The sequence below is a fragment of the Ornithorhynchus anatinus genome, chromosome X5, assembly GCF_004115215.2.
Source record: "Ornithorhynchus anatinus isolate Pmale09 chromosome X5, mOrnAna1.pri.v4, whole genome shotgun sequence".
Lineage (NCBI taxonomy): Eukaryota > Metazoa > Chordata > Mammalia > Monotremata > Ornithorhynchidae > Ornithorhynchus > Ornithorhynchus anatinus.
Genome location: NC_041753.1, coordinates 56,839,222 through 56,854,119, shown reverse-complemented (window position 1 = coordinate 56,854,119; position 14,898 = coordinate 56,839,222). Strand labels below are relative to the sequence as shown.

Genomic DNA, 14,898 nt, shown 5'->3' with positions numbered 1-14,898 from the left:
TACCTCTACCCTAAGGGAGTCCACTCGGTTGTAAGACTCTTCTTTTAATATATTCAGTATTTGTTAAGTGCTTTCTAGGTGCCAGGCACCGTACTAGGTGCTGAGATAGATACAAGATCATCAAGTTGGACACAATCCCTGTCCCGCATGGGGCTTAAAGTCTTAATCCACATTTTACTGATGAGGGAACTGAGGCACAGAGAAGTTAGGTGATTTGCCCCAGGTCACACAGCAGACAAGTGGAGGGGTCAGGATTCGACCCCCAGGCCTTCTGACCCCCAGGTCAGTGCTCTATCCACTGTGCCATGCTGTTTCTCAGCATGATTCTTGAAGGCAGGGATCCTAGCTACTAACTCTATTTACTCCTAGTACAGTCCTCTGCACAGAGTAAGCACTCCGTAACTACAATGGATTGATTGATAAGTGGGCTGCTATGTAAGGTGGGAAAGGCTGGATGGAGAAATGCAATATTTATTTTGTTTTACAGCACTGACGGTAATGCCGAGGTAAACGAAACATGACAATCTAAACTGCAGCTATAAGGTTGAACTCTGGGAGGCAATGAAAATTCATCACCCACCGAAGAAAATCTTTCTATCCCGATCATGGTTTAATTAAATGACTTTTTAATCCTGTCAAATGCAGTGTCCGATCATAAGGTACACATACTGTTTGCTCTCAAGAGCTGTGGGGCAATATTCTTGGTCACTGCAGGAAGGACCCACCCTTTTCCCCACTAGTTATTTCATTAGAGCCCTGACTGACAAAGGACAACTGTTCCTGCCCGTGTGGGATAGGAACTGGGTCTGATCTGATGATCCTATATCTACCCCAGCTCTTAGTAGAGTGCAAGCTCAGCACACAGCAAGCATGCAATAAATATCATTGATCAAATAACAAAAACCACAATTATCAAATGCCAGGGACATGTTCTGAGCTTAGAATTAAATCTAGGAAAAGTAAAACCATAGGTGTTAAACTTAATCAGTCTTTTTTGAACAGGTGATGCTTCTAAATCCCTTGGAAGGTACTATAGATCGTGAAATCAGTCTGCAGTGGTTAGAAAACCTGATACAGTCACTGCTTTGCAAAAGTCTACTTTGACAAATGGACTAGTGATTCTAACAGCACCAATGTGCTAAGCATCGGGCATTTGGAGATTCAATGGTCCGCCACCTAATAATAACTTAGTATTAATTTTGGTATTTGCCAAGCGCTAGGGTAAATCCAAGATAATCAAGTCAGACACAGTCCCTGTCCCATACTTTAAATAGGAGAGGGAACAGGTTTTGAATCCCCATTTTACAGATGAGGAAACTGAGGCCCAGAGAAGTTAAGTGCCTTGCTCAAGGCCACACCACAGGCAAGGATTAAAAAAACAACCAGGTCTTCTGACTCCCAGGCTTCTGCTCTTTCTACTAGGCAACGCTGCTTCACCTTTTAACCTAGAGTTTGCAGAATAAAAGCAAAAGTGGCAGTGGGCACTTAAAGAAAATGGTGGGTTGCTACAAGTAGACAGCATGTTGCATAAATTTCAGTTAGCTACCTTCCTGGTCACGGCACATACTGTACCATATGTAAGATCATCCCCCACCAAGGTATTACTGCAATATGTTGGCAAAAGGGATTAGGTTAAGGATAAAATTTCAGACTTGAACTTCTTTGATGTTTTATTAAGGTTGATTCTTGGGGGTTATTTGTGGCTTAAATTATTTTCCTCTGCATTTTATATGGTTAAGCATACCATTAGTGAATAATCTAGGACCCTACATAGCAGACCTTTGGTTTTCATTATGTGTTATTTAGTTCCCAAGATTCTTAATCTGCTTTCAGAGTTAGAGTTACTGAACCTTATATCTTCCCCATCCAGGATACTGAAGTCAAAGCAGGACACTTATTTCTTCGCCTCATCTGACCGACCTGTGACGAACCTATGTCATGATGCTTCGTGACAATGTACAGATGCCCGATTTTAAGTCGTTACGGTGTGGCTATACATCAGAGCACTCTAGGTACCCTATGGATACACTGTACGTCAATAAGAGCACCTACCCTACAGAGTTCCTTCCCGGGACCCCAAAGGTCTGACCTGGAGGTCCTGACATCAGTATTCTAGGGGCTACTCGGCGCCATACCCCGAACGCTACAGATCCCTGTCAGAGTAGGCCTGCGGCCGAGGGAAAGGGGCCCCAAGACCACCCGGGCCATGAGGTTACGCTTCCCCCGTTCTTCTGGAGTTTCGTCCGCTGCCCCACACGGGGGTTTGGGTGGCTTAGCAAAAAAAAGTACCAGTCCCCCGGGGTATCCGATATTCAACTCGGTAAGCCTCTCGGCCGGATATTCATTTCGGTTAGGAACCGTGCAGCTGCCTGGGCGCTTGCAGCCTAATGACAATGCACACTGCTTATTTTGCCTTCACCCTCTTTATTACCTTTGAACTCGTTCTGCCGATCAATGCCAGACTAATAAATGAGCACAGTGCTGTACACCTACCACGGGTACGTGATCAGAATCTTCAACACGGTGCCACTCTGTCGGGGGATTCTCCCCGGGGAGTTTTTCTCCGCCCCTCTCTTCTGGACTCCAACCCCCACGGCTCTCCTCCAAAAAGCGCTACACTTCGCTGGGCACTTTTAATTCCTAGCCTGTCGACGACTTCCCCGAGCCCGCCAGACTTGAAGTTAGAAAGTTGGCCAGCCTCCGGGCTTCTGAGCCGTCTGGCCCCGGCCGGCACCCGACGGGCCAAGTCACCCACCCGGCGCTGCCCGGCCTCAACCGGCGCCTGATCGACGGTCCCCGGCCCGGACCCCCCAGATCCCTTTGAATGAAGCAGCGCTGCCCCACGCCGCCCCCCGGACACGGGGAGGGAGTGTGTGTGTGTGTGTGTGTGTGTGTGTGTATGCGAGCGTGTCCGAAGGCGGGGGCCACTTACCGAGGAGCCCGCCCAGAAGGGGCACGAGTTCTTCACCTGCGGGGAGCCGCTCAGCGACAGCGCCCCGAAGCTGAGCGCCACCATGCAGCAGCCGAGGATGAGCTGCAGGAGCCCCAGGGAGAGCAGCGGGCGGGCGGGCAAGAGCACGGAGCCCGGCGGGCCGGCGGCGGCGGCCCCGGCCCGGCGGGAGGACAGCGGGGGCGGCGCCGAGAGTACCGCGGCGCCCGAGGGGCAGCGAGCCCGGGGCGGCGGGGCCAGCTGCAGCCCTGCCCGGGACCAGCGAGGCCGGAGCGGGGGCAGCGGCGGCTCCTGGGCGGCGGCGGCGGCGGCGGCGGCGCCCGGACCCCCGGCCTGGGGCACGGCCGACAGCCCGGCTACGGGGCAGCAGGAGCCCGGGAGCACCACCGGCAGAGACATGGGGTGGAAGCTGCAAAGAGACGGTGAACGACAGGGGAAGGGGCCGGGGCCGCCCGGGGTGGGGGGGAAGGATCGGCCGGCGGGGCCACCCACCGCCTCCTTCTGCTGCTGCTCCTGTCCTCCTTCCCCTCGGCCCCCTCAAACCACTTGCTGCCCGGGCCGGAGCTGCCTCCGCTCCAGGCGCTCCTCAGTCCTCTGGCCTCACCCACTTGCAACCCAACGCCCTCGCCTCCCGGCGCGCTACTTGCCCCTGCCGCCTGCGCTGCCTCGCCCACCCAACCACCTGCTGCCGCTGACAGTCTCCTCCCTCCCCCGCCCCCGTCCGCCCGCCCGCCCGCCACCCAACTACTCTACTGTACTCGCCGCGGCCGCTACTGCTGGTGTTACGGCTAGTGTTACTGGTGGTGTTGCTGCCGCTGCTACCGCTAGTGCTGCTGCCGCCGGGGCCGCTGCTGCTAGTGTTACTGGTAGTGTTACTGCTGCTACTGCTATTGCCGCCGCCGCCACCCCGCGCTGCCCACAAGTGCACTGCAGCCAGGCAGGGGCTCTTTCTTCCCTCCTTCTCCGCTTGCTCTTCCTCCCCGCTTCGGTCACAGACCCGCCGAACCGCCTCCCCCCTCCTCTTAAAGGAGAAAAGCGGGAGGGAGGGGGGTGGGTGGGGACAGGGAGAAGACGGAGGAGCAGTGAGGACTCTTTGCAAAAGAGTGATCTGAGCCCGAAGTTTGAAAATAACTCCTGCCGGGGAGGCAGAGCCGGCGGGAGCTGCTGGATTGTGTGTCGGCTGTTGGCTTCTGGCCCTCGGGAGGGGAGGAGGGAGGGGGCGGCCCGGAGGTCGGGGTTTGGCGTCGGCGAGTGGGGGGGGGGGGGAAGGGGGCGGGAGAGGAGGCCAGAGGGAGGGAAAGAGGAGGAGGGAGGGTGGGTGGGCGCCGGGCGGGGGGGATGCTCCCCAGGGCCGGACGAGAGAAAAGGAGTCGCGAGGAGACTTCTCTTCTCTTCCCGCTCTCCTTTATTCATTCCATCGACGCAGGAAATTCTGGGTGCCGAGCCGCTGGGACCGGTTAGTGGGGTGCGGGGGACGGGATGGTCCTTCCCGCCCCCCCCCCCCCCACCGCCCTGCTACTCTCCGAACCCTTCCACGGCGCGCCGTGTAACTCTGCGGTCGGTCCACGCCGTCCCCATCCCGCGGTGGGGAAATCCCTCCAACACCCTTGCGGACGCAAAACGGGGGTAGGGGCGGGGAAGAGGGACGCGACTCTCCACGGCTAGGGCAGGGGATGGAGGACGTGGGGCCCGAAAACAAAGGAGAAGCCGTGGCCACGAGGATGCCCTGGGGCATGTGCGCCTTCGATCAGATCCTTCACCAAAATAGCCCAGAGTCGATCCGGAAACGAGGCGGGGGGTGGCGGCTGCGGCCACCGCTCGCCTCCGGGAAAACGAGGTCGTGGGTTCAACTCCCACAGCCGGCCGCTGGCTCGGCCCTCGGATGCTGACACTGCAGTGCAGAGCTGCGGGGAGGGGCTCAGCCCTCCTGTAGCCGAGATGCTCCACGAAGGGGAAGGGAGAGGAAGCTAAACTGGTCCCCGACCCTCGAGGAACAACCCGCTCCACCGCCGTGACCTGCATAGGCGAGAAGCAGATGTAACTTTGGGGTGGAACGGCCGACACGAACAACAACAACAAAAAATAATAAATAGAAATCCTCGTGACCAACGGGACTGAGAGCATAATATCTAAACTAACTAGATTTCCCTTATCTGAATTAGACATCACTTGCTGGGACGCTAAAATTCCCACCACCGCATCTGGTTATTTGCGAGGCATCCTCGGATTTTTTTCAAGTCTTGTTTTGGCTAAGCCGTTCCTTCTATTAGCACCCTCTTCGACCATGAACTCTAATGCTCTAAAGGAGCGCTACTATAACTAAGATGATTATATTGGGGGTTTCTCAGACGAGAGCCACAGCAGTGCAGCATTATATCAAGCCACTTTGGGGGTTAAAGCTGATGATCTTATCGATGAGGGTAGGGGGCATTTACAGTATCTTGCCAATGCCAGTGAAATCATTTGCCTTCTTTTAAAATGGCCAAGGAGATCAGAGATTGTATTCCCTCATCACCATTTGTGTCCATATAGTGATGTGGCACATTGCCATTGTGCATAGATATGGGTCATTGCTGTTATGAGCCCGGTGGTGTTTGGAAATTTTTTTATGAATTATTAAAGCACGAATAATCTAAGTGAAAATGGAAAGTTGTATTGAAAGGGTTTGTTTTTTTTTTTCATTTCTCTTACTCCTTCTATTCTGTGTCTTCACTGTGGGTCTTAAAATGTAAAAAAAAAATTATTGAAACCTTAGATTAATGTTGTACGGCACTTATCCCACTACTTCTTTTTAATAATAACTGTATTTAGGGCCTAATTACTGCCATCTGGATATAATCACTTCATTCACTCCCACCATCCCTTTTCTTGCCCGTATATTTCTGTATAGCTCTGCTGTTGGTCTAGTGGAAAGAGTACTGGTCTGGGAATTAGGAGACCTGGATTCTGGTTCTGCCACCTAGGGCATTCTGTCTGGTGGACATACCCAGCAGGAATCTTGAAAAACAGCTGCCCAATCCAGTTCTTGCCTACTCATACTCTTGAAGAGTTGTTTTAATGCTGGTAAAGGCCAACACCAGGGCAATGAAAAGGCAAAGGGCTCCAACGAGATCTACCAGATAGTCTAGATCACACCCCAATTCACAGACTTGTCCTCATAATCTCTGTGAGGAAGGGGGTGGGGGAAGGAGAGGGAGGAGAGGGAGAGAGAGAAGGAGAGAGGAGTAAAGGATCCCTAGATATGTGTGTGTGACTGTAAAACATGAAAACATACAGTATTCATAGTTGACTGAGTTAAGTCAAAACTGAACGTTCTCTATCCGACTTGTCTCATCACTATCAAAGTATTAGGTCCTGTGTAATTGATCCATTCTGTTCAACCCGTTATACGACTCTATGCTCATAGATGGGATAGGAACTGGAAAATTAGTGTTGAATACATTTCCCATCCTCAGAAAAGCTCTTCCAGTTAAACAGGCAGCAAACATGCAAATCTTAGAGACAATTATCCCTGAGCTACATACACTGACACTGGAACTCTGAAGGTCCATACACAAGACAACAGGAAGTAATTATGAACTGCTTAGTAGCGCAATGCTAATGACTGACAACAAACCTGAAGAAAACTGATGTGCTACGTAACCAGTCCTCATCTTGGAATCCCTCCACACAACCGGAGATTTTCACTGGCAACAAAAAACTTAATATTTTCATTGAATTCTAGTAATTAGGCAGTGCATTATTCAATAATACATCAAGGTGCATTATTCATGATCAAACTGAGGTGGCCAATATATCTTTTGGAAGATTGACAGAATCAGTGGTATTTATTGAGTGCTTACTATGCACAGAGCACTACTGAGTGCTTGGGAGAGTACAGAACAATAGAATTAGCAAACACATTCCCTGACTGTAAAAATAATAATAATATTTGTGAAGCACTTACTGCCTGCCAGGTACCATGCTAAGTGCTGAGGTGAATACAAGCAAATCGGGTTGAACACAGTCCCTGTCCCATGTAGGGCTCACAGTCTCAGTCCCCATTTTTCAGAAGAGGTACCTGAGGCACAGAGAAGTAAAGTGATTTGCCAGAGGTCACACAGCAGACAAGTGGTAGAGTTGGGACTAGAATCACATGACCTTCTCACTCCCAGACCCATGCTCTTTCCACTAGGACAAACTTATAGTCTAGAGAAGGACCGTAATGACAAGGAAGCATTAAGTTTCATATCAAACTCTAAGTCTACAAAGCTGAACTGGTGTAACCTTTCATTCAGCTGTGAGAACTGGCTTTTTTAGCAGTTTCATCACCATCACCTCTGAGTCGCTCACCAAGCTCACCGGCAGCAGGGCCTGGGACACAGTTGGTCAGCATTAAGGCAATGTTTTTCACATCACCACTCAGTTGGGTGGGTTATGTGAGGGGTGGGGGGGATGGATGATCACAAGAAACCCAAGCAGCTGTTGAATGGCACACTGAAATGGGACACATGCAATCAGGGAGGGTAGAGCAAATGCTTTAAATACAGAGGGAAGGGTAGATTCCACCCATGTAGCACAGCAGCAGTTTGGGGGGAGATAATTGTAGGGAACAGAGCAGCCTGGTATGTGGGAATGAGGAAAAGCATCACTCTCCTCGAACGGAAGCTACAAGAAGCAGTTCAGAAACGTTCAATAGGAGCAACAAGCAAACAAAGGATGGTTTTTACATGCACACAGGATGGAATGCATTGTTTGTGGATAGGTCTTTTCAGCCACACCCACATAGATGGAGAGGTTCTCCCCTTTGAACATAAAGGGCAGCTATACTACTAAGCATATGAACGTTTTGTGGCTTTGACTTCCTTTTGGGATTGCAAGTTTACAGTGGTGCTTAAAAAAGAGTGGGGAAAATACAAGATAATCAGATCAGACACAGGTCTTGCACCCAGGGAGCTCATAAGAGGTAGAGAGAGTTGCTACCTTATTCCCCTTTTATGGACAGGGAGAATCCCAGACTGAGCCCCCCTTTTCCTCTGCTCCTCCTCCTCTCCCCATGGCCCCGACTCCCTCCCTATGCTCTAACCCTCTCCCTGCCCCACAGCACTTGTGTATATATGTACATATTTATTATTTTATTTTATTAATGTGCATATATATATAATTCTATTGATTTATATTGATGCTATTGTTGCCTGTCTACTTGTTTTGTTGTCTGTCTTCCTCCTTCTAGACTGTGAGCCCATTGTTGGGTAGGGATTGTCTCTGTTGCCGAATTGTACTTTCCAAGGTCTTAGTACAGTGCTCTGCACACAGTAAGCGCTCAATAAATACGACTGAATGAATGAAACCAAAGCAAAAAATATTCAGTAACTTGCCTGTGGTCACAGCCCACCAGTAGTCGGATTTGGGAGGAGAACCCTGGTCTTTTGACCATCCCCCTCCCCACCAAAACCCACGCTCCCAAAAAGTCCTTGGAAACCTGGGACTGTATCTCTCATACTCTGCCAATCATCTTAGTGCCAAAAATTGTGCCACATGTACAGTGGGTAGCTGCCAATGGTGATGGTGCTTTGCTTTTTTCAAGATAGAAATTCAGTATTAAGCCTAGTTTATTGTTCAGCAGCGAAAATGTAAAACAACCACAAGACAATAATAAAATACTGCAGTGGGGCTGGAAAAGGCCTTGCGTAGTTTGCCAACACATCTCCCTGTTTCCACGTACAGCTGCAGCTAAAACTCCTGGAGAGATGGGTAGCTAACATTTTATATACCTCTTGGGAAGGTGATGTCTTGCTACCCACCTAGGTGTTCCCATTCCAAACTGATGTGCCCCAAATCACCAGTAAAAAGCCAAGAAAAGAATTGCAGAACTCTAAATTCAAGTCCCCAGCATATATGTTCTCTTGTTCATTCTAGCTTTAGGAAATGCAATGTGTGCGGCAAAATGTGAAAAATAGATGGGTGGCAACTTTAATTACAACATTTCTCATTTTTCCCAACGTTGTAATTTAAAAAGAGGGCCAAGTTGCTGCACCTGGCTCTTTTTTCATCTTCTAAAACAGCTCGGAGAAGAACTGGAGAGTAAAGCACTGTGCTTTTTTCAGATGACATTTCAGGCTCTAGAAAGTCCCAAGAGCCTTTATTTGATAGCGAAGGGTACCCCCCACACACACGCTACAGTGAGATAATTCAATACATGTCTGTCTGATATCAAATCTAAAAGCCTACACTTACATTTAAATTAGCCCTTCAAGTTTTCTGTGTTGATGTGATGCACAGAAAAGCCTGCTCCCAGAGCAGCTTTTGTCTGCAATATTTTGCAGTGATAAGCTGTTGAATTTGAAAAATAAAAGGGCTCTCAAATTGTATTTGAGCGTCATTCAGAGGTCTATGAGACCTATGAGAATTTCTCGAAAGAAAGTTGGAGTATTCATTAAAAGTCATTCCTTTGGATGAGAGGTAAAACCAAGGATTTTTGAGTAAAGACAGAATATGTTTTTGACCATTTTGCAAATTTGGAAGACATAATAAGTAGCATCATATAAAATCACCATCATTCTCAGTTGAACACATATATTGGAAGACAGACACACCTATTTCTGTCCTCTATGGTACTTATAAATCATTTGGGGATTTCCAGAGAGCTCTACTAGCAAATGATGAACTGGAGATATGCTCTTATCCTGGCTTCCCTAATGATCTCTGAATTGGGGGTTTGGGGAGGTGGAGGGCTGGTCGAAGAGTCCCAGCCTCAGGTTGGGAGGGAAGGAAGAGTTACTCTCTGCATGTGGAAATGAAATACAAATTTAAATTGGCAGAGCTGTCTTATTCTTTGTGTGTGCAAGCAGATTTCTGAATTTCCATATCTTCATATGTCCTTTCATTGCTCTTTCCCCTTCCCCTTTCTGAATAATTCCGCAATCCTTCTATTGTCCAATTTTGCCTGTGAATTAACAATCAATCAATAGTATTTAGTGTGTACTTACTGTGTGTGCAGAGCACAGTATCAAGTGCTTGGGACACTGTACCTCTAGACTGTAAGCTCACTGAGAGCAGGGAACATGTCTACCAACTTTTGTATTCTCCCAAGCACTTCTCAAGGCTTCTCAAGGCCTTTTGGAGGGTAGTCACTATAATCCAGCCTGCACACTTCAGTCCTGTAACGCTAACCTACTCACTGTACCTCCATCTTGTCTATCTCCCTACCAACCTCTCACCCACATCCTGGCCTGGATTGCTCTCCCTCTTAATATCCAGCAGGCAATTATTCACCCTACCTTGAAAGCCTTATTAAAGGTACATCTCCTCCAAGAAGCCTTCCTTCACTAAGCCCTCCTTTCCTCTTCTCCCACCCTCTTCTGAGTCACCCTTGCACTTGGATTTGTTCTCTTTTTTCACCCCTCCCTCAGCCCCACAGCACTTTTGAATACATTTATTCATTCATTCATTCAATTGTATCTATTAAGCCCTTTCTGTGTGCAGAGCACTGTACTAAGCACTTGGGAAAGCACAATACAACAATAAAGAGTGACAATCCCTGCCCACCATGAGCTCACAGGCTGGGGGGGGGAGGAGACAGACATCAATACAAATAAACAGACATCAATATAAATAAAATTACAGATATAGACATTAATACTATGGGGCTGTCTCCCCCTCTAGACTGTAAACTCGTGGTGGGCAGGGAATGGGTCTACTAACCCTGTTATATTGTACTCACCCAAGCGCTTAGCACAGTACTCTGCACCCAGTAATAAGTACCATAGCTTGATTGATTGAGGTGTGCTTTTAATAAGGCTTTGAAGATGGGGAGAAGTGGAGGTCTGTCATATGTGAAAGGGGAGAGCATCGTAGTCCAGAAGCAGGACGTGGGTGAGGGTTTGGATAGATGAGATTGAGGTGCAGTGAGTAGGTTAACATTTAAAGAGCAAAGTGTGCAGACTGGGTTGTAGTAGGAAATCAGTGATGTAAGGTAGGAGGGGGCGAGGTGATTGAGGGCTTTAAAGCCAATAGAGGTATTTCTGTTTGATGAGAAGGAAATGACTCCCCTTATAGTGCATATTGCTATGGCTCTCTGGTATTTCATTCATTCATTCATTCAATCATATTTATTGAGCACTTACTGTGTGCAGAGCACTGTACTACGTGCTTGGAAAGTACAATTTGGCAACAGATAGAGACAATCCCTACCCAACAACAGGCTCACAGTCTAGAACAGGAGAGACAGACAACAAAACAAAAGAAAAGTAGTTCAGAGCATAATACATGCATTTAAAATAAGTACATCTGTAAGTAAAGACTCCACTGGTTTGCAGAGTCGATGGGAGTGCCACACTTGACAACTGCATAAAAAGCAGGCAAGGGCACAGTAGCACACAGAGATATTCCATCCCCTCAGTCACAGATGACTCCCCTAACTTTGGTCAACCCTGATCACCATGCCTGCTGCTGCTCACAGAGGGATTGGTTTATAGAGTGAGTATGGCTAATGATAATAATGATTATGGTATTTGTTAAGTGCTTACTATACGCCAGGCACTATACTCAGCGCTGGGGTGGACACAAGAAAATCAGATTGGACACAGTCCCTCTCCCACAAGGGGCTCACAGTCTTCATCCCCATTTTACAGATGAGGTAACTGAGGTCTGGAGAAGTGAAGTGATTTGCCCAAGGTCACAGAGCAGACAAGTGGCAGAGCTGGGATTAGGATTCTTCTGACTCCTAGATCCCTGTTAAGCCATCATTATTTCTGGGAAAACTCAAAAGCATGTCCTACTGGTGCTGGAACTCCCCCTACACTTATCGTCTTTGCAGTCCTATGTAGGGGGATGGCTCAGGATTTTAGCTGTTCAGTAGCTGATGAAGCAACAGTGGAGCTCGAGGGATGTACTGTTCACCGTGAAGGAGGTAGAGAGGCTCTGGGAGAAAGGTTACCCCAAAACTTGCTTGTCTCCCCAGACAAAAATCTGCCTCATCAGAGGACTGTGCCTGGTGAAACTTCATTGGGCAGTGCCATAACAAAGAGAAATAATTTTTGTCTGCCTCCCCTGTTAGATTGTAAGCTCTTCAAGGGCAGGAATTGTGAGTCTTGCTTTGGTTGTCCTCTCCCAAGTGCTGAATACGGGCTCTGTAATAATAATAATAATGATAATAATGGTACTTGCAAAGCACTGTGTGTCAAGCACTGTTCTAAGTGCTGGGATAGAAACTAGCTAATCAGGTTGGACACCAACCCTGTCCCACATAGGGCTCACAGTTTTAATCCGCATTTTACAGATGAGGTAACTGAGGCCCAGGGAAGTGAAGTGACTTGCCCAAGGTCAGAGAGCAGGCATGTGGCAGAGCTGGGATTAGAACCCAGGTCCTTCTGACTCCCAAGCCTGCGCTCTGTCTGCAAAGCCACACTACTTCTCAGTTCTCGGCAGATGCTCAGTAAATGTCGCCGATTGATTGATTGAAAACCAAGGAATAGCTGTCAGGGTAAGGGTTGCAGTCCTTAAGCAGAGTCCCTCGCAAAGATGGGAATGTCAAGAGAATGTCTATGGAATCAAAGCATTAGCACAGCAAGAATCTGTCCTTAAATGCAAACAATGTGACAGGATGTGGCAGTTCCTCCTATGGCTTTTCAGCCTCAATCCAACACGGGGATACAATCTTCCCGGCTAGACTACCGTGTCAGCCTTCTCTCTGACCTCCCTTCCTCCTCTCTCGCCCCGCTCCAGTCTATTCTTCACTCCACTGCCCGGCTCATCTTCCCGCAGAAACGATCTGGGCATGTCACTCCCCTTCTTAAACAACTCCAGTGGTTGCCTATCAACCTCCGCTCCAAACAAAAACTCCTCACTCTAGGCTTCAAGGCTCTCCATCACCTCGCCCCTTCCTACCTCTCCTCCCTTCTCTCTTTCTACCGCCCACCCCGCACGCTCCGCTCCTCTGCCGCCCACCTCCTCACCGTCCCTCGGTCTCACCTATCCCGCCGTCGACCCCTGGGCCACGTCCTCCCGCGGTCCTGAAATGCCCTCCCTCCTCACCTCCGCCAAACTGATTCTCTTCCCCTCTTCAAAACCCTACTTAAAACTCACCTCCTCCAAGAGGCCTTCCCAGACTGAGCTCCTCTTCTCCCTCTACTCCCTCTGCCACCCCCCCTTTACCTCTCCGCAGCTAAACCCTCTTTTTCCCCTTTTCCCTCTGCTCCTCCACCTCTCCCTTCCCATCCCCACAGCACAGTCCGCTCAATTGTATATATTTCCATTACCCTATTTATTTTGTTAATGAATTGTACATCGCCTTGATTCTATTTAGTTGCCATTGTTTTTACGAGATGTTCTTCCCCTCGACTCTGTTTATTGCCATTGTTCTTGTCTGTCCGTCTCCCCCGATTAGACTGTAAGCCCGTCAAACGGCAGGGACTGTCTCTATCTGTTGCCGACCTGTTCATCCCAAGCGCTTAGTACAGTGCTCTGCACATAGTAAGCGCTCAATAAATACTATTGAATGAATGAATTTCTGCACACGTTGGCAATGTCGGAAAGGCCCGCAGTTTACACATAGATCTTTTCACACTCTCAACACAGGGATTGCAGTACCATCAGAAGGATCAACTCTAACATGAAGAATGATGACAGATGTCAAAAAAGTTACTCGTGGGTGTTTTCTGAGCAATAGGAACTAAGGTGAGGGTAAAGGGTTCACAGTGGAAAGAACTACTCCTTTAAAGGCCCACCCACAATATTTCTTCCCCCTTAATGACTCACATCCCTACTGCCCACGCCAGCTGTTTCAGACTTTTAACTCCTTCCTCAAATCCCCTGTCCCCTTCTTCCCCCATCTCTTGCCCCTAATGACCTTGCCATCTACTTCACTGATAAATGGAAACCATAAGCAATCTCCCTAAAATCTTCCTTGCACTTCTCTATCCCCACCTTCCTTTTGCCCCTTTTTCGACTCACCTATCTTTCCCAGCAGTATCTCAAGAAGATATCTCCTGCCTCCTCTCAAAATCTACCACCTCCAACTGCACCCCTGACCCCATCCCCTCACCCCTTATTAAAACATCTGCCCCGTCTCGTCTTCCCTCCCTGACTACCGTCTTCAACCACTAACTCTCCAATGGCTTCTTCTCCACTGCTTTCAAACACACTGGTAAATCCCATATTCTAAAAATATACCCTCCCATGACCCCATAGCAACCTCCAGTTATCGCCCCTATCTCCCTCTTGCCACTCCTTTCTAAACTCCTTGAGCGAGTTGTCTATTGCCGCTGCCTCCACTTCCTCTCCTCCAATTCTCTCCTTGACGTCCTCCAATCTGGCTTCCTCCCCCTCCACTCAGCAGAAACTGCCTCTCTAAGGTGAGTGGTGATCTCATTCTTGCCAAATGCAAGGGCCTGTATTTCATCCTAATCCCCTTCGACCTCTCAACTGCCTTCGATCAGTGAATCACATTTATTGAGCACTTACTGTGTGCAGGGCGTGTACTAAGCACTCGGGGGAGTAAAATATAACAGAGTTGATAGACCTATTCCCTGCCCACAAAGAGCTTACAAGCCTGGGGGGGAGCTGACATTAAAATAAATTACAGATATGTTTACAGGCTTGGGATGAACAAGTCGGCAACAGATAGAGACAGTCCCTGCCGTTTGACGGGCTTACAGTCTAATCGGGGGAGACGGACAGACGAGAACAATGGCACTAAACAGCGTCAAGAGGAAGAACATCTCGTAAAAACCGATGGCAACTAAATAGAATCAAGGCGATGTACAATTCATTAACAAAATAAATAGGGTAACGAAAATATATACAGTTGAGCGGACGAGTACAGTGCTGTGGGGATGGGAAGGGAGAGGTGGAGGAGCAGAGGGAAAAGGGGAAAATGAGGCTTTAGCTGCGGAGAGGTAAAGGGGGGATGACAGAGGGAGTAGAGGGGGAAGAGGAGCTCAGTCTGGGAACGCCTCTTGGAGGAGGTG

At 48.7% G+C, this 14,898-nt stretch overlaps 1 protein-coding gene across 1 annotated transcript in view; it reads right to left on the bottom strand.

Annotated features, from left to right (window-relative positions):
- FAM189A2 (family with sequence similarity 189 member A2) overlaps positions 1–3,647 on the bottom strand; it is a 67,969-nt gene extending 64,322 nt beyond the window's left edge. The window contains exon 1 of the mRNA XM_029056186.1: positions 2,933–3,647. Coding sequence (XP_028912019.1) covers positions 2,933–3,349 — 417 coding nt within the window. The 5' untranslated portion in view covers positions 3,350–3,647. The remainder of the gene's footprint in view (positions 1–2,932) is intronic.
- Between the last annotated feature and the right edge of the window lie 11,251 nt (positions 3,648–14,898).